This window comes from Lontra canadensis, unplaced genomic scaffold, assembly GCF_010015895.1.
Source record: "Lontra canadensis isolate GAN:19392208 unplaced genomic scaffold, GSC_riverotter_1.0 scaffold82, whole genome shotgun sequence".
NCBI lineage: Eukaryota > Metazoa > Chordata > Mammalia > Carnivora > Mustelidae > Lontra > Lontra canadensis.
This window is the reverse complement of record NW_022631076.1, coordinates 3,652,267-3,676,899: the sequence shown is the minus strand read 5'-3', so window position 1 is coordinate 3,676,899 and position 24,633 is coordinate 3,652,267. Positions and strand designations below refer to the sequence as shown.

General features: G+C 39.9%; 1 protein-coding gene across 15 annotated transcripts in view; it reads right to left on the bottom strand.

Moving 5' to 3' along the window:
* TCF4 (transcription factor 4) overlaps window positions 1-24,633 on the bottom strand; it is a 346,633-nt gene that overhangs the window by 17,196 nt on the left and 304,804 nt on the right. For all 15 annotated transcript variants that reach the window (XM_032882433.1, XM_032882441.1, XM_032882437.1 and 12 more), the window contains 5 exons: window positions 24,069-24,201; window positions 16,173-16,240; window positions 14,933-15,011; window positions 12,333-12,409; window positions 9,360-9,563 (listed from right to left, as the gene is read on the bottom strand). In XM_032882433.1, coding sequence (XP_032738324.1) covers window positions 9,360-9,563; window positions 12,333-12,409; window positions 14,933-15,011; window positions 16,173-16,240; window positions 24,069-24,201 — 561 coding nt within the window. The remainder of the gene's footprint in view (window positions 1-9,359; window positions 9,564-12,332; window positions 12,410-14,932; window positions 15,012-16,172; window positions 16,241-24,068; window positions 24,202-24,633) is intronic.

The following is a 24,633-nucleotide window of genomic DNA, read 5'->3' as shown; positions in this document are numbered from 1 at the left end:
ATCTGAAGCACAGAAGACACAGAAAGAGGGAATGAGCATCTATGTAGTTCCTAATATACACAATATTATCTTTCCTCCCCGAAGATCTGCTTTCTTGAGAAAACAAGGATAATACCACCTTTTTAAAATGCAAGGGTTGTGCCTTTTCTAAACTATGGACAGTTCGGCATTGTGTCCTTGTCCCCACTCACAGCTCGATTTAAAAATATGACAGTGACGGGGCACCTGGGTGGCTCAGTGGGTTAAGCCTCTGCCTTCGGCCCAGGTCATGGTCCCAGGGTCCTGGGATCGAGCCCCACGTTGGGCTCTCTGCTCAGCAGGGAGCCTGCTCCCCCCACCACCCCGCTCTCTGCCTGCCTCTCTGCCTACGTGTGATCTCTCTCTCAAATAAATAAATAAAAATCTTAAAAAGGATATACTCCCCACCTTAAAAAAAAATAAAATAAAGTTCATGACAGCAGGGTGTTAAACACATACTTTAGGGGAAAAACAATTTGGGGAACTAGGCTTATTTCGTCCTAGAAGTGGAGAAAGGGAGTCTTTTGGGTTTGACAGTCCAACAGAGACTGTCTTGTTTCCAGGTCACAGGATCTGTTTTGGGTAAAATAGGTATTAGTGGCGTGGGGGGAAGAAGGGATCTACCTAGTTTGGGCCCACTGCTGTGGGATCTGGCCACGCAACAGATCCTAACCCCTCGTCTCAGGGGCTATTAATGGAGCATAAGTGGTCCCACTGCTATGGTTGTATTTAAAACCTCTTGACTTTCATTTACGTGAATGCAGAAATGTCAAATGGGGAGCTCCAGGTTTCTGAAGCTGCTGTACCTAATCCACAGTTAGGAGAATTTCTTTAAGTTGGACAGAAAAAGACAAATACTGTATGTTCTCATATGTGATACGTAGAATCTTAAAAAAAAAAAAAAAGAACTCAAAGAAATAAGAGAGTAGAATAGTGGTAGCTGGAGGAAATGGGAAGATGTTGGTCAAAGGGTAAAAACTTGCAGCTATAAAGTGAATAGACTCTGGGTTCGAATGTACAACAAGGGGACAGTAATTAACAATACTCTAGTATATATCTGGAAGTTGTTAAGAGTAGATCTTAAGAAAATTTATCACCAGGCACACAAAAAAAGGTAATTATGTGAGAGGATAGAGGTGTCCACTAATTTTACTGTGGTGATCATTTGGCAATATACACATACACTAAATCCTCAAATTGTCCACCTTAAGTTTATATATGTTGGATGTCAAGACTATCTCCAAAGGGTAGGAAACGTTTTAAAAAATAAAAAGAATTTCTTCAAGTTTTTTTTTCCTCTTTTTTTCCTTAAGTTTTCTTAAAATAAAGTACACTATTGATATAGATTTTTTAAAAAGTTGAGTCAGTTGAGTCTGCTAGTCTGCTCTCAGAAATATAATTGTGGAGATTAGGATAGATGGTGAAACACTATAGATAGGCAAATTGCTTAATCAAAGAGAGAAACCTACATTGGTTTCTATATAGTAGCTATGGAAAGATGGCGGAGATGACTAAGATCCTGAGTGAAATTCTGTAATAGGCTATTTAAAAGATAGTTTCGAAGTGCTTTGAAAGAGAGGCAATGACCTCTCAAACTCAGTTTGGTTCCACCAAGAACAAGTCTTTGTGGACAAACCTCACTTCCTCATTCATGGAAATGCCACATGTCCGTTGTCTTGTGATAATGCTAAGGAAAAAAATGAGAGAAGGCGGACAGTGGGAGAGTAAAATTAGTTGAACATAACTGGATAAAATATTAAACCCAAAGGATGAGGACGATGAAAGCATTGAGAGATTGTCTGTAGCCTTGAACCTCAGGCCTTCTGCTCTGTGTCCTCCCCTAGTTAACATTTTTATTCACGGCTTTGCTAAGGGCAATAATGGCACCCATCGAAACAACCAACGACAGTGTTGGCAGAGTATGTGACCGAACGAGGACCTAAAGAAGCACTTTCGACTGGAAACAGATCGAACCTGTAGGATGAAATTCACAGGTATAGAAAACCAAAAAAACAACAAAACAAAAAAACCCCACAAAAACCCACAAAGGCATAACGTGAAGTTTTGTAACAGTACAACACAATGCACACAAGGGTAGTTAAGATGCGTGTGGCTTATGGATTTCAGCTGATTAGAAATTCAGTATCTGCCAGCAGGATGATGAAAGCATCAAAAATGGCTCATAGGATCTTGTGAGGATCTTTAAATGAAGATACGAATGGGTTTGGTAATAGACCCACCCTAGCCCACCCTGATGACTCCTTAAGCACTGTGCTCAGTTTGAGACTCTACATGCTAAAAAGTCCTTGAAAAAGAAAGCATTCCTTTTAAAATAGGGAGAATGCACTAGAAGGTCATAAAATCAAAACTTTAACTGGGGGAGGAGGATGGGTAGGTGGTGGCAAATATTTGAAGATAAAAATACCTAGTCTAGAGGAAAAAAAAAAAAACTGACCAGACCATTTTCAAAGAACTCTAAGTTTCTAATGTATTTGTTGGGTTTGACTTAGGGGTAACCTCAGTAGGCAGAAAAATGAGGACTGCAGAGAGAAGTAAATTTGGGCTGGACATAAAGAAGAATTTCCCAACATTTGATAGAAATGGGCTTTGTGGTCATTTAGAGCTACTTATCCTTGGAGGAAGGGGGCTGGTAGAGGCTGGATGACTGCTTGGCAGGGGATTTTAGGGGGATTTGGATAGAGAGGATAGATAAGATCCCTGAGAGTCTACGGTAATAATTGCTTAGAAATGCGGCATCTGCTCAAATATACATGCGACTTTACGGAGTCCAACTGTGAAAATGTAAGAGAAGCAAGACAGAGATGACAAAGCCTCTATGGGTCAGACCTTCGTGGAAACATTTTCTGACTTCTGCCACTATCACGACTATATGTACCAGTAAACGTTCCCCGAGATACCACATGCCTGCCCATGACTGTCTCCTGTTGCATGAAGCCAAGGAACAATTAACGAGGAGCCAAGGGTTTCTGTCATGTTGAGTACTGAGTAATGCACAGACTTGTTGAATCACTGTGTTATACACCTAAACTAAGATAACATTAGGTATGTTAATTATACTTCAATAAAATAATCAAAATAATTTTTTCTTGGGTTTCCTTGTAGCCTCAGCCACAGTTTTGAAACTGCTATGGTGTTGGCTTAGAGAGGAAGTTCACTGCAGTGGTGTGGTATTTGGTACAAATTGGGCTGCTCTCCCTGCTGGCTTGTCTGGTTTCCATCCAAGCTTGGCCATTAACTAGTGGACGTCGATGTTTGGGTTAACTTCCCTCTTTCTGGGCCTTGGGCTTCAGGAGTAAAATAAGGGCCACAAGCTAAATGACTTCTGGGGTGCTTTTAGAATCTAGAATTCCATCGTCCTTTCTTAAGAACAATGAAACAAAACTAAGTTAAGTTGTTATCTTATGAGGCCCTAAGTGGTAAAAGTTCTCATATGTTCAGATGTCAATTAAATACAAAAAGGTGCTTTATCACCTAATGAATTTTCTTCTTCTTCTTCTTCTTTTTTTTTTTTTTTAAGATTTTATTTATTTATTTGACAGAGACACAGCGAGAAAGGGAACACAAGCAAGGGGAGCGAGAGAGGGATAAGCAGGCTTCCTGCTGAGCAGGGAGCCCGGTGCGGGGGCTCAGATCATGACCTGAGCCGAAGGCAGATGCTTAACAACTGAGCCACCCAGGCGCTCCATGAATTTTCTTCTGATAAATTCTTTTTAACTGAAATTAAAAATTATATGAACAAAAGGAATAATAATTATATGGAATAAAAATTATATGAACAAAGGGAAACTGGGCTAGGATTAGCTTATATCTGAAATGCATGGCTTCCTTCTCTCTCTCTCTCTCTTTCTTTCTTTCTGTCTTCTTTCTCAAGTTGAAATGCCTGGTTTCTGAATGCATGCCACACCCCTACCTGGGGTTTCTAGGACGGGGTCTCAGGAATGCTGTGGGGGATGGGTGTGGGTGGGGAGTTTTACAGGGTTCCTGCACCCTAAGTCAACTAGAGCAACAGATCCTTAGAAGACCACTACTCGGGGCACCTGGGTGGCTCAGTGGATTAAGCTGCTGCCTTCGGCTCAGGTCATGATCTCGGGGTCCTGGGATTGAGCCCTGCATCTGCCTCAGCATCCCTGCTGAGCAGAGAGCCTGCTTCCCCCTCTCTCTCTGCCTACTTGTGATCTCTCTCTCTCTCTCTGTCAAATAAATCAATAAAATCTTAAAAAAAAAAAAAAAAAAGACCACTACTCTTCTACCAAGAACAGTGGCATCCTTCCCTCCCAGGTCAGAGGGCTGCGTCCCTGCCCTCTGATGGGGTTTGCTCTACTGCCATAGCAATTGGTTTTTAAATATGTTTCCTTTTCTACTAAACTGTGAACCCCTGGAGAGCAGAGACCATGTGTTAGCACAGAGCCTGGCATTTGGGAAACACTCTTGATAAATGTTTCTGGAAATGAATAAATGGACTTTGAGTGAAAAGGGTCTAGGAACCACACTAATGTTATATGTTAATTGTGAAGGAAATCTTCAGCTAAGTGATCCCTTCATTGCTGACTCTACTGGCAAGTAATCAGAAGCACATACAGAGTCACAGGAAGACATTTTTGATGTGGGTTTTGTTCTTATTCAGTTAAAAGAGGAGATTAGGTCATCTGAAAGCTTTGCTTTCAGGTCTCATCTGTGGATCTGAATACTGAGTGAAGACTGGAGAGAATTATTTTTGCAGAACTGTCATTTCAATAATTTATAAAAACCTAATGATTTACTATCAGGATTAACCATGGAGGTATCTGAGGCACATGGGGGTTCTATCTGGGTAAGAATGTCTAATTAGCTTAGTGACAAACCCACCTGTTTCCTTATTCTCCCACATTCAGAGATTTCTGCTTTGACTCTTGTCGGAAACGTGGGTGGTTTTTGGTAAGAGAAATAATTTAAAATTTACTACTTCGTGACCCTAGTAAGGAGAGTTTACACCTCGTGCCACTTAGCCCAGATATGCTGACTTAAGAGTAAGTGTTTAGACAGTGCGGGTTTTAATCTAGCATACCACGGCACTGGAGGAAAAATTCTTTAACTCTGCATTTGGGTAAAGACCTGCCCTAGGAACTTAGCCAAGGGATGCCTGGGAATTCTTTCATCAAAGAGCATTTATCAAGATTTGAAAATCGCAAGCTCTTACCTGGAAAGGCGCAGGTAGAGCTCATCTGTGGGGAGGGCTAGTGGTAATAAACAAAGGGTGTGGAACATGGAGGCACTGTCCCCCAGTTTCAGGTTGGCTTCCAGACTTGAGCTCCTCGAACCCAAGAAGGCCCGTTCGACCAACTCCTAAACTGGACATCACCATCCCTCTCAAAGGGCTCCTGGGAAGACAGCCTGAGGTGATGCTCACGGAGTGCCTAATGTAAGACATGGTACTCCAGGATTTACCATATAGGTGGTAAGGCCAAAGTCAGGCCTTTAAAAGATATATAGTTTTGCATGACCAGGTAAGAAAATAGCCAACAGTATGAATCACAGAGCTCTGGGAAGGAGGGGAAAAAATGGACAGTCACAGGTGGAGGTAACAAGGAAGCTTCCTGGAAGGGGCAGAATTTGAGTCTGAGGCTTGAAAGTGGTGGGAATGAGATGGACAAGGGGGAAATGAGTAGAGCAGGCCAAGCCCTAAAGACATGGAAGGACTACCTAAGGAGAACACAAAGGGCAAATTCTGGTAATTTGCACAGACTGGTCTTGCTGGAAACATTTTTTTGCGTATTGGAATAGCTAAACATGAGGCTTTTGGTAAATGGTAATGGGGCTTAATCAACTCATCTTTATTTTGTAGATAATGGAAAGCCAGCGAAGGTTTCTAGGCAAGGAAGAGCACGGCCAAATATCATCTAGAAAGCCTGCAAGTCTACAACATTCACGTTAGTGTTATGAGCCATGCTGCTGTGAAAAAAAAAAATTCCCTTTCATTACACTAATACTTAGTAAATCACTGAAGACCTACTTCAGAACTCCAAGGAAAACATTTTATGAATCAAAAGCTAAGTACAATATGTTAGCAATTAAATGAGATAACATAACAGCCGAGGCAGAACCAGTTTTCCCCACCACGATTTCAAGCTGCTGCAGAAAGAAATGCTTATATCATCTTCCAAGTTATCAAGCCATTTTGTTTTGATTTTCAGAAGGCGGGGAGAGAGGAAGCGAAAGAGGATGGAGGTCAAGAGAATTCAAAGCTGTCTATTCTTTAATCAGGAGGAATTATTAAGGGGACTTATGAAGCAGATCTGCTCAGAATAAAACTAGCCCTGGGATGGGTCTGAAGTTACTATAACAGGCTTCTACTCCAGAACAACGAACGAAGGTGTGTCGTTGGAAAGAAACACCCACCAGTGTTCTCTGCAGCAAAGTTTCCGGTGCATACCTCCCACTGCTACTTTATTTACTGCAGCTGGCCAAAGTTTTATAGCCTGTTTCATGTATTAAAATTCAAATGTGGAAAACATTACCAGTATCCTCCTTGAATTTTTTTGTTGTTGTTGTTGTGGGGGGGGGAGGGTTTTTTTTTCCCCTTCCCCTTCAACTTCCTTTTTATTGTGGAATGTATCAAATGGTCAAAGGCTAACTTCAGACTGACTAAATTCAAAAACTATTTCCTTTGTTCTTATGTTTTTGTTTGAAAATTCATACCAGTTTGCGCAAGGAAAGAAATGACAATCCGATCTGTTTCACACACATTCGAGTTTCAGGCTGGGGAAGTTTAGCCTCCGTGGGTCTACCGGGTATTTCTGGGAAGAAAGGGGGTTCTGACGGTGGCGGGGTGTTGCCGTGCCACATGTTTGGACTTGACTCTACTACCCGGTTGGCTCTGAGGTTGCCCCTGACTGGATTGTAAATGCCTTTAGAGAAGGGAGCAGGAGCTTTTCCTCCTCAGCAAAACTAGCAGCTTTCTAGCTTCGGCAGAGCGTTTTCAAAACCAAATCAAAAATGTTTCTGTGTAATATTGGCTGATTATTTCCCTTCTTCTATTATTGCTCTGCGCCATCCTCTCCCTGGCCACTCCAGCCAGGTCAGGCCAACTTCCCGTCTCCAGAGATGATTCTGGTCCCTTCCTCCCATCCCACCTTTGAATCAGACTCAAGGGGGAGGCAACCCAAAGGTCAAACAGTCCCCCCAGAGCATCTATGTGTAGTTTATTATTTTAAAGAACCACTTAACGTACATCTGGTATTTAAGAGCAAACTTTACATATTTATGGAAAAAAACTGTTTCTGAAGCAATGCGCCCGTTCAACATATGCAAAACGAACACAGCTCCAGAAATTAAACCATTTTTCTCTTGATTGAGAGCAGATATAGAGCAATGGTTGTAAGTCACAGATCTGGCTTTTAATAAAGCCAGATTTCTTAATTAAAAGCAGTATTGTTTAAACATTGTAGTTTAAAAAGAAAAGAGCTGTACAAACTAAAACCTCATATTATATGCATCCCAAGTGTATTTAACACATTACCTGAGGCCAAGCTAAATTAACATCTATATTTTCCTTTTGTAAACTCTTAGCAACTGCCATGAATAGACAAACAATTTTTACTTAATGATGAATTTTTAGGATAGAGGTCAAGGAAAAAGCAAAAAAGGAAAAAAAAAAGATTGAGCTTTGGCATTCAGAAATATCTTTCCACGTTTCAGAAGTGAGTTCATTGCTTCTATTTATAAACCAGTATTTTGGGTTTCAAATTGGTTGCAGGTTTCCGTAACACAATGCTCAGGATGGTCCCCTCAATCTCAGTCTTTTATTAAGAGAAACTGAAAGGAGGACGGAAGAATCCTATTGAGCAAGAACTTAAAAAGCCTCAGAAGAACCTGTGCCTATTTTGCATTCCGCTTTTGGAATCATTGGTAAACAAGAGATGCTATGTTGGTAACAGAAGGTAGACCTTCATCCAAGCAACTTTTTAAGAGCCTACAGGTACAAAAGAGGACACTAAGGTGTTTGTTGATCAAGCAGGAGTTTATAAGAAGCAGAATACACAAAATCATTAGTAATACATTCTCCACCATTCAGTCACCCTACTGTCATCACTTAACATTTTGTTAAGAAGATTCTGAATTTTGGGGCACTTGGATGGCACAGTCCATTAAGTCTCTGACTCTTGGTTTCAGCTCAGATCATGATCTCAAGGGTTTTGGGATCAAGCCCCACAGGGGCTCAGTGCTCGGGATGGAGTCTGCTAGGGTTTCTCTCCTGCTTTCCCTCTGCCCCTCCCCATGCACTCATGCTCTCCCTCTCTCTCTCTCTCTCATAAATAAATCTTTAAAAAAATCCAAATTTTCATAATCACTCCAAAAAGGGGATGCATTCCCAAATTGTTTCCAAATGCAATGGGCAGAATTGAAATTCCAGTTGTAATACAGACAGATCTGTTTAAATATTATTTAAATAGACAACTTATTCATAAATAGGCAGTGATAAACTACCATATCTTTAAATCGCACAGTCCCACACCGTATCCTTAGACAGATAAACACACCACATATTCCTACCTCCCACACACAGAATCAAAAGACATTGATTTAGGTTCTTTGATAATAATAACAAACTTTCAACCTCTTCATATGTGAAATGCCAGTAATATAACATGTACAAACAAGCTGGGTCCTCTAGGTGACGTCACTAAGATGAAGAATTTAAAACAACGGCCATGGCCCAGCAATGTCCTCCTAGGTATATACTCAAGTGACATTAAAACACACGTCCACCCAAAAACTTGTATATCAGTGTTCATAGGAGCATTAATCATAATCGTCAAGGAATGGATATAGCCCAAATATCCATCATCTGGTAAATGGATAATAATAACATGTCCCTATACAATGGAATCTTGTTTGGCAACAAAAAGGAATGATGATCTGATACAAGATAAAATATGTATAAAGGCTGAAAACATTACATGAACTGAAAGAAGCCAGCCCATCAGAAAAGACCACCACATATTGTATGATTCCAGTGGTAGGAAATATCTAAGATAGGAAAATTATAGAGACAGAACACAGTAGACATTGCCAAGGTCCAGGGAGAGGAAGGAATAGAGAGTAACTACTACTGGCATGGGAATTTCTTGTCTTTTTTTCAGGGGGTAAAACATCCTAAAATTAGCCTCTGGTGATGATTATATAACCCTGTGAACATACTCAAACACAGGGACTCGTACATTTTAAATGGGCAAAATGCAGGTAAGTAAATGATACAACTCAAGAAACAACAGCAGTGGTATTTACACTTGAAATTCTAATTCTATACAGTAACTGAAGAGTCTACAAATCTCCTCACTTACCATGAGTGAATGTCTGTTGGCTGAAAGAAGACCGGTTCCATACCCTGAGCCCAGACCACCCATTGCTCCATTATGAGAAGGTCCAATGATTCCGTGCATGTCCCCGTGACCACCAGGCATAGCTGTGGACGGGCCCACTGCGTGGTTCCGGAGAACGTGAATAGCATCATCCAGTCTTTCTAAGCGATCTTCAATTCGGCTTTGCTGTTGGTTAATCAATGATGCGAAATTTGATTTAGTTTGAAATGCGTGCATAGGTTACAGAAGTAGAACTGGAGTTGACACAAATCATACTTTGAGTTTCTGAATATATGTTTCTAATAAAATGTGTTTCCTTGACACAATAATAAAAAATAAACAGTGACCTTCCCAGGAAACTAGTGAAAAATGTCAATGGTATATCATAGTGTTATTTTTCATGAACAAAGTATATTTTGTAATTCTTTCAGGATATTACCACGTACATATGCTATACTATATTCCACTAGCTTGAAAGAAAATTTAGATTTACTTCAGGAAAAAAAAAATCTATAGGATTTAAGAAACATTCTAGCAGGCACTGATTAAAATTTTCCAAAAATTAATAATGGGTAGACGAAGTATTTGTAGTTTCCCATTTAAATTGTCTTTGTTGCCTTCTCGGAGGCATATTTCCTTCACCTCTTCTGCAGCCCATGGTACAGGGCTAAGTACAAGTCAGGGACAGGTAAATGCTTGCAGACTATAATTTCTTATTTCTATATATATTTCTTATTGAGTACTATCTATTTTTCCAGTGTTTCTTACCAGTGCTTTCTATTATCACCAGCGTGTGTGTAAAGGGGAGCGGGAACTCAAAATGGATACAGAAAAGTCATTACAACTTTGTCAACCACAGTGGTATGAGATTTCAAGACTGAAGAATCACGAAGACATGAATTAATTGTTCACCAGGGACTTCTAATTGACTCCAAAGCCCTTACTCTATAAAATTCACTACCTATATAATTAAATTATACAATTCAAAACCAACTGACCTTTTTTTTCTTCCATGCCTGCCCCTGGGATCCTGTTTTCTGCAACTAGATTAAGGCTTATACTATAGTTTTTGGTGAAGAAAAAGGACATGTAAATGTGTATTCACCTTTTGCAGTATGATCAATAATGCCAGCAAGAAAATATCTGCATACCACTCTCCAGTGTGACATTTTAAGATATGCCGTGTGACTGGATCTCCATTCTCCATGTATAAGGCAAGCAGGGAAGAATTATATCCTTTCCATATAGCCACGCAAATGAGGCTCAAAGAACTTGAGTATTAATTATGTGGTGATGCAATGCCAGGAAATGGTATAGTTAGGGTTGAACCTAAGTCTTTGGACTTCAAATCTAGTGTCTCTGTGTGGTAGGTCATGCTACAACCTACTGATTTCCAATGGGCTGTGCAAACGGATGTACCAGCTCTACTGCCTGAGAAAAACAATTTCAAATTATTCTATACTGACAGAAGGAATGTGTGTCTAATACAGTTAGTCTATGGTACAGAACATTCTGATATGGTACAGAACATTCTGCTTTGTTGTGAAGGGACCTCCCCTAAACTCTTCGCTGTTACTTATGAAATCTTTGCAAACGTACTAAACTTATTTGAGTCTATATTTCATAATTTATAAAAAAGGGAACGGTAATACATACTTCCAAGTGTGCATGTGAGCCCTGAAGAGAAGTAATACGTGCAACTATCACCCTTCATGGCTCACAGCTTCCTGGTAGAGAGAGCAGTTTCTGCTTGCGAATCACCTTGTGAGTGGTGAGTATTCAGAGAACTAAAGCTAGAGCTCCTAACTATAAACCGAGTCTTTATGGTTCCACAGTTGGACATCACCTAGTTTTGATGGATGGGTCCCACAGAATAACCAATTCAGGTAAACACTTAGAAAAACTATGGATTATGCGGATGTGGGCTACAGATTAATTAACGCAGGCAAGGCAGGTAATGTATACCTTGTCTCACCCTGTGCTTGCCTTTAGTGGCTAAAATGCAGAGCTGGATGATCCCACACTACAGCAAGGAAGGCCAGAGCCAAGGGGAATCCACCTCCATATTTCCATTTTTAGATTTTTCCTTAATTTAAACAGTAAGCCAGAAGGGAAGAAAGGAAATGCTGAGCTTCTGACAAGACATTAAGTTAGATGGACAGATCAATCAATGCCTCTTCCATGTTATGTCTCAAAATAGGGATGAAACGAGGGAAACCCACCTCTGAAAGACTTAAGAGCTCCTTGCTGTTACTTTTCCCCCATTTGATTCCCATACTGACCAAAGGCCACCCAGGGCAGGGTGATTTCATGTACATTTCCAGCCACATCCACCATGAGCTGACAGAGACTAGAGTGTCAGACGCTGAATCATCATGGGAGTGTTTATAATATTAATTACACCCACGGAAATTCTCAGCTATTCCTTACTGGAAGAGCAGACATTTCATGATGTTACTTCTAGGAGAACCAAAGTGAATGAGGAAACAGACAGTAGGCTTCTTATCAGAGGTCAAGAGGAGAACACCTATAAGCCTGCCACTCTGGAAAGGAAAGCAGAGGGATATCGAATCGCCAAGTGGTCCGTCTAGGCAGCTCGGCTGAAACACTAGCACTCTTGTATTAGGAAATTAACAACTCATTGACTGTTCCCAAAGAACAGTTTGGGTCTGTTCCCAAAGACCGGGCTGATGCCGCTGTCTTTCCAAGATTTTTAATCTCTTAACCTGGTCTTAGGTATTTGGAGCCCTGAGGCTTACACTGTAGTAGAATCTGGGTTCTAATCTACAAATACGAATAAATGATAGTCTAATAACTCTAGCTCTAACCAAACTTGTGTACTTAACATCTATCTCAAGTTTCTGTTAGTGAGATGAGACTAAGAGTCAAAGCAGATGCGAAAAGAGAAACATGGTCACCAAATGGCTAGAGGAGAGATTAGCAGATGAGACTTACCAAAGAGTGTAAGGGTCCTTCATAATTAGGAGATGATGAGGCCTGTCCTCCATTTCTAGACCAAACAGCTGTGCCTGCTGATATTAAAATGGAGATTACAATGAGATCTATATAATCTGAAAACAATCTCGCAGATATTTTAAACAGTTCTTTTAGAAATGCTTATTTTCATTTGGACAATTAAGATAAATACATGTAAACTCCCCATACAAGAATTCTGGGACAAGGAAAATATCTTCAGTTTCAAACTTGATGTAGACCCTGAATTCTCTGGGCTTCCTCCCCAAAGGGAACGTCTAATTGGTTCTGAATTTAAGCCAGAGAAGGGTTCCTCCTGAAGGAAAGAGATCCCTACAAAGTCAAGGCACTTTTAAGAATGCAAAGGGGGATTTTGTTACCCCTTCATGCAAGGCCAGTTTGTGAAACCAAAATTCTCTCACCAATGAACAACAGCATTGCTACTTGTTTTAAAAATGATCCTTAAGGAGGGATAAGCCTTCCAAACTTTTTAAGGGACTAAGATTAGTTGGCAGTGATCCACCAAACCAGAAATTTAAAAACTCAATATAACAACAGTAATAAGTAAGTGGTTTCTTCTGAAGAAAATAATTATTTTGTGATCCACTAAACTTGATTCCTGCTACAATAAATATTACATGTCTGACCTACAAAATAAAAACCACTTTTAAACTCACAGTAATGCATACTCTGTGTGGAAACTAAGAAATAATTCAAGAAAGGAAAAAAAAAATCTGTGATCTCACTGTAATCTTATTTCCCGACACGCTTAGCATTTAAAAAAAAATTCCTTCTTCCTATCATTTCTGGGTGTGCATGGATGTGCATTTTTATGCTAAATAAAAGTCGGATAGTTTGTTCAGTTACTTGCAGTGATAGAATATGGACAAAGCCAGCTACTTTCTTGTGAAAATAGCAATTAATCCCCATGTTTACATCTTCGTAAAGTTCATTCTTCCTAACATGGGGTCTTTCATGGGGCATTAGCTGGACCTGAAAATTGGCCTTGTTTCTCTGTCTCCCACATAGAGCACGCTGCTCAGAATTTGGGTGTTTGTGGCATTTTCTGGAATGAATTGTGCATCTGAACCTTCTCGTCATTAACCTAGAAATGAGGTGGCAGAATGGTGAGCGCTGGACTGTCGTCCAAGCTCTGGTACTGACGTGTGTGCCGCCCCAGCAAATCACATCCCCCTTCCGGGCCTTCGCATGCTCATCTGTAACATTGGAGCACCAGACCAAAATAGTCGTTCTCAAACTGTATTAGACTCTAGATTTTTCCCCCCCTAATGATAAAATAGATGAAATTAGAGCTGCTTTGTTGCAAATGGGGACCTTGGAGTTCTCCCTGCTCAGACTCCCTCACCACCTGCCTCACTGAGCTCCGTGTTGCCTCTGGACACTGGCTCTGGACACTGACGCTGGTGATCATGTCCCAGAGCCTAACAGTAGAATACTGACCCAGGAGTGGATAACACCTCTCAACTTTCCGTTCCTTTTCTGTCACGGGGAATATTTCATGGCAGTTCCATGATCCCCTTCATAGCATCTCTGTGTCCTTCCAGTTTCAATTCTGTCCGTTGGGACACGCAGACTGAAACGTCCAGCCACCCCTCTCCATTCTGCGGCAGCCCCCACCCCATATCAATGGAGACTTGGAAAAGGCTGATATTTGGTCCTCCCAAGCCATGGCCATCTCCTCTGAAAGCTTTGTGCAGTCTGAAACCTCCTGCTTTCTACCAGGGAACCCAGTTTATGATGCCCTGTGAGAGCTGCTGTGGGGAGTAACAGGGATCGAGAAGGCAGCATCTAGGCAAGTGACTTCACTATAAATTACAGTAAGGTCAAGTTTCAATCAGGTACAGATGCGATTCGGATTCTTTTTTGGAAGCCACCTGTCCTCCTTTCCAAGAACAGAGACACGCACCAGATAGGGCCTTCTGGAAGCATTTATACGAGAACGGCAATGAGTCTCTTAAACGGACCTCTGAAAAGTGAAACGCTTTACTAACATAATTCAACAACTTATAATTTTATTATTGGAAGCCATAGGTCATACTAATACGTAATATTTTAAGGCAAACATTTCGTTTTACTCCATGCAGTTACTTCTCTATTCACACAATTAGAGTTTTCCTCAATCACGTCAGGGACATGGACTTTAAAAAGGACGCGTGGAAAGCCTAAAATTTCCGTAGGAAATGATCCTTTTGAACAGTCTATATTTGATGGCTATATAATCTATATTCATATTCCTGACTGTATTAACTGGGTTTTCTCACCTGAGATGTCTTCTTAGAGTATGTTATTCTGCTGAATATCTTCTACAGAGACAAGTTTAGGAAGTTTTCCATATGCCTATGTATTCTAAAAACATGTAATTTTTGAGAAAAATTTTGGATGTGAATGGCTGTACTTTCATATGGCAGAGGAAAAGACAGACCTTTCCATTTTTCTGTTCAGAAATGTTCTGTTTTGAGCTTTTGGAGGGAGGGAGCTTCCACCTGCCAGACCAGGAAGTACGAGAGGGAAATCGTTCTCCTACACTGGTATTATGATGGGACTGGATTTAGGTACAGTACCTGAGAGAGAAGGAGGAGAGCCAACAGGAGTTGAAGGGTTTGATGAAAAGCTGTTGTTAGTGTGATCTGGAGAATAGATCTTAAAAAAAAAAAAAAAAACAGTGGGGGAGAAGAAAAAAAGAAACAAACCCTCATTTATTAGGAATAAAGAATCAACAATTCATTAAATAACCAAGTGTCATTGCAATTCACCTAAAAATTACAAGTCATAAAATACACATAACAATGGACTCTAGTACCAATATCATAAAATGAAAGATTTAACACTTTAATTTTTCAAACTAAGAATTATGAGCTCATGTAAAATGGCGGGGACAGTACTGGACCAATCAGTAGACTGTGCTTTCCCTCCCATGTCCTACTGTGGCTCCGTGGCTGTGAGCAAGCCACATGGACACCCCAAGCTCCCCTTTCTTCCTCCATCAAACAGGTTAGACAGCATCATTTCTATGATTTTTGTCCAACTCCTTCTCTACCACAATTAAGGCATTTAATGCCAAGGCTTAAGAATGCCCAGATGAAGTATAAACTTCCACTTAGGTCACAATGCTGAATTAAACTTACTTTATGCTCCCAATGGTAAGAAAAAGCTAACCAAAGAGACAAAATGTTAGAGCAACAAATCCCCACTTACATTTGCAAATGGCTACATTTAGCTTTTGAAGACAACAACAGGCCTACTCCCTCACACAAACGAGGTGGGATACTTTATCACTAGTGAACATGCAAGAAATGCTCAATTCTAGCCTCCTGGCAGCAGACAGGTGAGGCAAAGAAACTGAGTCCCCAGGTGCCAATTATGTGACAGCTTCTCACGGAGCTCGGTAAGGTCTTTTTCTTTTTTTTTTTTTCTTTAAATGCCTTTCCCAAAGTGTTTTAGAATTGCTCCCTGCAAAATCAGTCTTAGTTAATCCATGAGTAGTACTATACATCTTTAGAGAAAAATGAGAAATCAAGATAGAAGATCTATACACCAAAAGGCCCTGAGAATATCCACAAATCCGTAACGGAGGACTGCTTGGCACCATTGTAAGGAGACAACCTGGAAGGGTCAGTCCTTCCCTGGAAGCTTCAGAGTTCTCTCCTCAAAATTTCCAAGCACCATTCTGCAAGAAAGCTAGCATTTCCAGAAATCAAGGCTATTTGCCATTCATTTTCTACAATTCCAAATGTCCACTTCTGATTAAAGTTCACCCTTCCACAATGGAACATATGAAGTCCAAAGTCAATATTTCCTCACCGAAGCAAGTGCTTTCCCCAGAGCATCTCCAGTCTGGGAGCTGCCTGCTGCCCCGCTTCCTCTATTTGCTGCAAAAACAAAAGGCAGAATATGAAAAACCAGGCAGTGAGACGTCGAACAATTTTCTATTCCTGGTCCATTTACTCACAATTTAATTGCATTTTTAATGCTAATTACAACACATTAATCTTTAATTAGCATTAATTTGTTTGCTGAGGTAGATGTCAAATATATTCATGTTACTTTTTTTTACAGATAAAATAGAAACCTGACACCTTGGTTTAAAGATGAAGTGTTCCAGTTGCTATGACTGGCCCCCTGGTTGCTTAGGAGTAGTTGGTGGGGAATGGGAGCAAGCGTGCCAGCACAGGAGGTTCATGGCTACGAAGTAAGCGGTACGTTTCACATCTCTGAAGTCTTCAAAGCGTGCCTCTTCTCGCTATTTCAGAGAGTCAATGGAATTGTCTTCACAAATAATTTATGCCAGCTTTCCGGTTTTTAAAAAATTTGATACCTAGCAAAACGAGGTGCTCCTCTTGGCAAAAATAAAAGAAATTCTATAATGGGTCTGGCTTCCTAGGCAAGAAAATATTTTTAATATTTTAAATAACACATACTCTACATATATCAAGTCTGTGTTTACGTTAAAAAAAATCTGAACTGTGATGCTACAAAAAATCAATATGGTCTCAAATTCCCGAGATAAAATAAGTCTACGTATTCATGACGTTATCTCTGTCATCGTAAACACTGGTATTTTTGACTACAAAATAGATGAACCGAGGACTATTGTGAAAAAATGTAGATTCCGGCCTGGAATTTGAAGTATCAGTTCTATTGAACAGTATTAATACAACACTTAGAACATTTGGCATATGACACTTATTAAGGCCTGAACGTTAGCAAATAGACATAGTATTCAAATAAAACCTATTAAACTCCAAGGAGCCATCTTTCGCTATTTTGTAAAACAAAAAAAGGAAATCTGAAGTCCACTGATCAATCCAAACAGAACATCATTGCACTTGACATAATAAAAAAAAAAAAAAAAAAAAAAATCCCAGTCCTCTCCTTGACCCAAGAGCACACTTGCTGACAAATGTGTCATCTGCTTCCAGATCTGTAAAATGGAGTAGTGGGGTCAGATCTCAAGTGGCTGAATTCTCTACTTCTCTAGGTTATAATTTCATTCTCCTGACCGCTGCTTAGCATAGTTAAATTATGCTTGCTATTTTTATAGGGTTCTACGTTGGGTATGTCAGTTCAATAATCTTTTGAGGTGTGCTTTATTTGTTTAACAAAACCCATACCCATATTCATTTGTTAATTACTAAAACTGAAAGAAAACTGGTATGCAATACAAGGAATGCAACTGCCCTCTGACAAAACCATTCTTTTTTATATATCACAAATTCATACTATTAAAAGTATATCGCTTATTAGTGCTAAGGATTATAAGTATAAGCACACTTTTGAAATGAGTCAGACATACAATGAGCTAGTGGAAGGAGCTCCCAGATGCCACTAATATTAAAAATACATAAGTATAAGAGCTAATTGAAATTATATCTCATGTAGAAATGAAAATTTCTGCATTGAAAAGCTCTATGAAAATGAAAGACAATTCTAAAGAGAAAAAAAATAAAGATTTTGAAAGCACAGAGAGCACTCACATTTTTTCAGCATGTACTAGAATTGTATTTGGGGGCAATTAGATACTTTTTTTTTTTTTTTTCCGCAGAAGCAATATTATCACAGATACCTAAATATTAGATTTGTTAGTCAAACAAATGTGTGATCTGCTTGATTAAAAAACAGGTCTTTGTGAAATGCAATTTCAGAGCCACACCGAAAAAAATTAGATTATCTACTCTCACAAAAACCTAAATCAAAAAAGATAAGCTTTTGTTTCAATTACAGATAAAGTTTGCTACAATAGTAGCTTTCAAAAGATTAAATCTTCCTTTGAACAACTTTAACATGAGGATGACAAATTTTTCAAAATATATTCTCATGAAAACCAAAAGAAATATTTTAGGGACATTTAAAAAATAAATTCTCTCTCTCTCTATGTATGTATATACATATATATATACATACACATATATATGTACGTATATAAATATAAAAATACACTTGAGAAGAGATAAGATCGTTATGATTTCTTTTGTACTACACCTTTCCAACTAAACTTTCTATTACTGCCTGTTTTATAGAGTGCGGTAGTAGGACTCAGGAAGTAGAATAAAGACTGGAATCAACTTCTTACCCCATGTGGTCATGAGAATGTTTCAGAAAACTCCAAAGGCTACTCATGGAAGCCACTGATAAGAACAGACTATTTTTTCACATGAAGCCCTTCTACCTTGCAGCAGCTGGAGGGCCAAACCCAAGGGTTTAAATTTCAAAGCAGCGTACTGGGGCCAATTTGCCCTTTCAGTTGGAATGCCTTTTGCTCTGTTCCAGGAAATGTGGGAGAAGACACATTTCTGAGCCTCTGAACACTTTAAGCTACATGGGTCCTTCTCTTAAAGATTTCTCTTTTTATTTGTGTGACTGCTATGTCAAAAGGCATACATAATCAGAAAGTGAATTTAAATTATCAAGTAGCATCCTCTTTTTTATACTGAGAAGTAATGGGTTGTGTTTGGCAAAATACACTTTCTAATCAAACTTTGTGCTCATCAGATCCGTGTTATGGCTTTCATGGGACAGGACTCAATTCCTGTTTTAGGCCCAAGTTTTTGTCAACTCATATCATTAGAAATTGCCAAAATGCTCATATAATAGGAGGAGAAGCAGAAACTACTGTCTCTACTAGGTAAAGATGGGATTAATTTCTTGTTATTTTAGCTCTAATCAATTTCTCTTGCTCAAGAAAAGAAAATTAGTCTCTAAAGCAGTAAGGTAAATATGAATATAAGATGAGCAGTTATTGGGGCACCTGGGTGGCTCAGTGGGTTAAGCCTCTGCCTTCGGCTCAGGTCATGATCTCAGAGTCCTGGGATCAAGCCCCGCATCGGGCTCTCTGCTCGGCAGGGAGCCTGCTTCTCCCTTTCTCTCTCTGCCTGTCTCTCTGCCTACTTGTGATCTCTGTCTGTCAAATAAATAAATAAAAAAATCTTAAAAAAAAAAAAAGATGAGCAGTTATTAAAAAGAACTGCAATTTTGTAGGGGGACTCGAGACCGCCAGCCCTCTAAGCATTATTCAGATGGTTTGAACACAGGTGCTGCTGCTGGCTAGAAGATGGAGCAGAAGGAAGGGTCTGGTACCTTCTGTTTCATGTGGGACCACCCTCGGTCTCAGTCTCAGCTTTGTGGAAACAGCAATTCCTATTAGAACACACCCTAATCAAAACACCAGGATGAGTGGTGTCTGGGGACTGGCTACCGAAAATCAGAATTTGGAAAATGTGTTATCCCTTTATTGCACACCCATAACCTCGGGCTGGGAACATTGTGAAGATCTAAAAGGAATAAGAACTACAATTCAGAGTGAATTTGTCCGAAAAATGGTGACTGCTTTAGTTTTTTTTAGGGTTTTTTGAACTGTGTCCAAGTGACCTTCATGTGATTAAACTACTAGAAGCAGCATAATGCTTCCAAAATGAGCCATGAGTTCATCTCTATAAAGATGACAAAAGAAGGAGTATCTCCAGCATTCTTAGTACACACGATTTTAGAATAAAGACTCAAATAGAGGCCACAATGCACTAATTTTTAGCAGGAGGGATTCCTAGGAATTCAAGGGGGGAGTTGGGCCCCAGGACCATGTGCAGGAAATGGACAAGAAGACTTAAATCAAACTAGTTTATTGTTCTCCGTTGGTGGTCTTTGTAACTAAGATGCCATGTCACTGCTGGATAAAATCCATATTACTCTTAAGCACTGTGCCTGTTCATCACCCAACTGTATTTGAAGGCTCGAGATTCTTACAAAAGACAAAGTGAATATTATATGACTACTCTAATAATAAAATTACTGTGAAACCGAGTCCTCAAGGGGAAATGGACATAATGTTTCTACTAGAAAAGCCACATACTACAATGCATCATGTCATACAAACATGTCATTAGAAGTGAAAGTTGTAAGCCAGATTAATTCAGGAACCAGATAGATATTCCAGGGTAATCTTTAGCATATGTTGCATTAAATCAATCATGGTAGTCTGTTCCTTCAACACTGTTTGGTTTGAGGTTTAAAAACATGGGAAGTTCCATGCATTAGAAAGCAGGCCAGTTAAAGGCTAATGGAACAATAATAGTTATTATAACAATAATGTTAGTTTTATGCACAATTCCCTCCAAGAAGAAGGGAGGGTGTGGAGTCCCAAACCACCAGGGGTCACACCCTGGGAATGTATACAAATGGTATCTCCCAGTGGGGTACTGGGGCGCTCCTAACCTTGAGTAATCTCGGGCGACCGTGTTAGGCTAGGCAGTACTCTCGAACCTTTTGGTCAAGACGGGATATTGGGCACTGCAGGTAAGAAGGAAATATGTAGGTAGCAACATATATGTCATGGCTGCTATCCTCTAGACATTTTTATCCTCTACAGGCTGGCTTGTAATCACTTGCTCCCCTTCCTCCTCTGCGTGCATGCTGGCATGTGAGGCCCTGGCCCCCACAGCTTCTGATATAAAGCCAGCAGCATTGCCCTGGAAGGGTTTTAGGAACAGAGTTGACAGGATCTGATGGTGGTAACTCCGGACTTGGCTATTCTCTTCAGCGGGGTACTCTACCAGCCCAACCCGCAGGAATCCATGCTGTGTCCCGTGTGTTATAGTCATGTAATTCCCGGGAGCTTAATGGACCCTTCCAGTTCAGAAACATTGACTGTAACCTCCAGAGTTTACTGGCAAGGCTTTGAAGGAAAGTACTCCGTGCCCCAACTAAAATAAGGGACAATTTTCTCAAAAAATCCATGGATGGATGTGTCATTAAAAACAACAACAACAACAACAACAACAACAAACCGGTTATGATAACTGGGATGTTTTGTCCTTCTTAAGAATTTATTTCTCGAAAAATGCTATTGGGCATTAAAGGGCAAAAGCCAACAAAACAAGAAACAGTGATCACCTCACCAAGTCAAACAAGCCTTTGTAAGCCCTGGCAAGCGTCTGCCATCTTTGAAATGCAGAGGACAGAAAGAGGGACAAGGTGATTCCAGGGGGTCACCTTCTGATGGTTCTAAGTTTGGCCCTCGCTCCACATGCATTTTGGTGTTCTGTGACCAGTTCGGGACATTCACTGGTGGCCAGGAGGACACATTATAACATGAAACTCAGAAGCAGTGCAATGATCTCCTTCTGAACTGAAAAAAAAAAGCAGCTTCCTCAGACATCAGCGCCATTTATGAAAATACTGAACTGCCTTGCGCTTTTTCACCAAGAAAACTTGAAAAATGTGATGTCCATGTGTTAGTGCTTGAACCCCATTCTTACGGCATTAGTAGGGCTTACAGTTATTTTCTACAGAATCATGTGTGTAATCTCAAACATGTGTCAGGCTATGTGTTCCCTATTTACCAATTATTTAATTAGCTCTGTTTGTTCTTTGAGATATAGGCAATGTAATATTTCTTTATTTCCTGCATTTCAGAATGAGTGAGTATATGCCAAATATTTTCAAAAGTCTACAGATGTATCCTATTAATCCATACTGTTTGTTAGGGAAGTATCACTAACATCAGAAGAGAAATCTTCTCTTCTTGTTATACAGACATGTTGCCATCCCTGACTTCTACCACACTCTGAAAATCAATCCAAAGCCCAAGAAAATTGAAGTGGGAAGAAACATGAGCCACTCGACACCATGCAATACCAAGACTCTATTATCCTATTTAAATTTTCCCCTGTATTTTAATGTAAGAAATCGCAGGACATCTTATTTTAAGAAAGAACATTCTAGAATGCTCCCCCTTAACATAATCCTAAAGTAATAACTTCACTTATGCAAGTTAATAAAGTTCTGTTCTTTCAAAAAGCTGAATTACCATGTCTACTTATTTCCCGAGAAGATTATAAAGCTTTCTGACGTTCTGCTAATAGATTTTGACAAGTATACCCATGATTATGTAATAATCTATGTAATAAAATTATTCTTAAAAACTTTTTTCTGGGTTTCAGAAATCTCCTACTTTCTCCTTTAGAATTATGGCTCTTTTAATATTGTAGAGACCCTCCCTCTACTTCAACAGGGCCCTGTGGTCCATATAACAAGTTCATTCCATCTTTAGTGTGTGGTTGAGCCTGTTAGCATGCAGAAGTCACCTATTGCTCCATAGCTACTCAGACCCAATGAAGAAGGACAGCAGACATTCCTGTTCATCCACGGGCTAATGATGAGTCAACCATCTTAAATAGAGCAAATCTCAGTCCCACTGGGATTTGTGGCCATGCTGACCACAGCTCATGAAGAATGATTATTCCATCTCAAAATATCTCTTTCTTCCCAAGTTGTGGTGCCTTGCTCCCAGAAAGACTGTTTTGTACATCATTCAACACAGAATTTTTTTCAAATAATGCCCAAGTATGTTTTCCTCAACTCAAGCTTTTGCTCCACCTTTATACCTTCCTAAAAAAGAAAATTACTCAAACCACAAGTAGACAGGAAATCTGCCGTGTAAGAGGATGAATGACCGGTCATCCTTCTTTATAACGAGACCTCATGACTACAGAAAGGGGCTTTCCATTTGTCAAACCACATTGAAGTGAAATATGCTTTTCTCACCCTTTCAGTTCTGCACTTCTTTCTTTCTTCTTGTTTTTCAAATCTGCCAAAACTGCATTGATAGCTAACCCAACTTCCCCATGTGACCTCTGTCCATTCCTCTCCAAGGTCAAACTGATGCAACACATTTGTAGAAGCTTTGTTATGAAAAGTTATGAAAATGGAAACACTTGTAAATTTGCTTCTTAGTGAGACATGATAGCGACGGGCTGCGAAGGTGGCTCATCTCAAGTGTGAAATATATTATTGAATAAGCAGGGAGTGTATTATTTAGGCAGAATTATATTTGCAACATTTCAAAGCACATTTCTTCCCTCTCATCAAAAACTTTGCCACATAAGTGATTCACACCACTTTCCCAACTCCCATGAACTCTCTAAAGAAAATGAAAAACTGCAGAGAGCTAAAGGGAATAAACAGTAGGATTATTCTGTCACACATTCTTCTCTCTAAAGCATACAGTTAATGTTCCCATCAGGGACCTGCGGCAGGAGATCCTGAGGCCAAACAAGGTGTCAGACTGAGCTAGGACCAGGGTAGTGGTGACCAGTGGAGGCTGAGGTTTTATTAAGACCCTAGAACATCAGGCTGTGTGATTCCTCTGCATTGGCAAAGTTTCTTCTTCCCCTCTGAAAGACTCCAGGAGGTGAAGCCATCTAGTTATTAATAATCACCCAAGAATATCACAGGAGCTAGTCTTTGGAAGACTGTGGTATGTCATGGTTAGTGACATGGTTTAGAGCCTAGCACGGCTGACTGGATTTGGGAAGGGATCAATAACTATTTGTAAGAGCTAACTTGCCCCCCATCTCACTAAGTCATCAGTGGTTTGTCTTATAAATGTTTACTTCGCTCACTGTTGGAGAGTGTGAGAAGCAAGATAGTTTTGGCCTAGTTCAACCTTTGTTCAATCTAATAACTCGCAATGAACCAAGTAGCCAAATATCAGTTTCTTGTGACCCCCCCCAAAAAAAGGAAGAAAAAAAAGTGATTATGGACAAGCCGATGACTATTTCTGTTTGGTTCATGTATTTTCATGCAGTTATGTGACAAATACTCATTGCCTGCTTGCTGTTCAATGATGAGGAGAAAAAAGAGGCCCTGTATTCTTAAACCCTGACCTTGCTTGTCAGCGTCAGAATCACCATTTCTATGACTCACCCATTATACTGTCGGTCCCGTTGGCGGGAGGCGTGCAGGAAGAGGAGCTGTAATGGTTTGTGCCACTGCGGTGGAAAGTGGACATCGGAGGAAGACTGGAATTGATGTCTGCTGAGGAGTGTGATGGATAGCTCTGCAGCAAGAAGCAAAAAAAAAAAAAAAAAAAGCCACATTCAACCATGAACTATTTAGTGGGTTAGAATACTAATACTCCTTTTGGAACTCATCATTTTGCAATGGAGACAGCCCTTCGAATTTCAAAATATCGAAGAATACATCTTGCTTAGATCTGACAGATTTCATTTTTCAAATGAGAAAATACAAAGACACATAGTTGGTTTGCGCTTACATCAAATGTAGAGGAATACAATGGCCACCAAGGACAGTGAGAAATGATCACAATCTCTAAACCTAAAAATTATCGCTTCAAAGTACCTCTGAGGTGTCAGCAACATAAAAGACCATCTCTACTATTATTTTTTTGTATGAACTATTGATCAAGTAAGAAAGAGTCCATGATACAATGAATAAAACAGTATCGTGACCCATGGGATTGACATGGGTC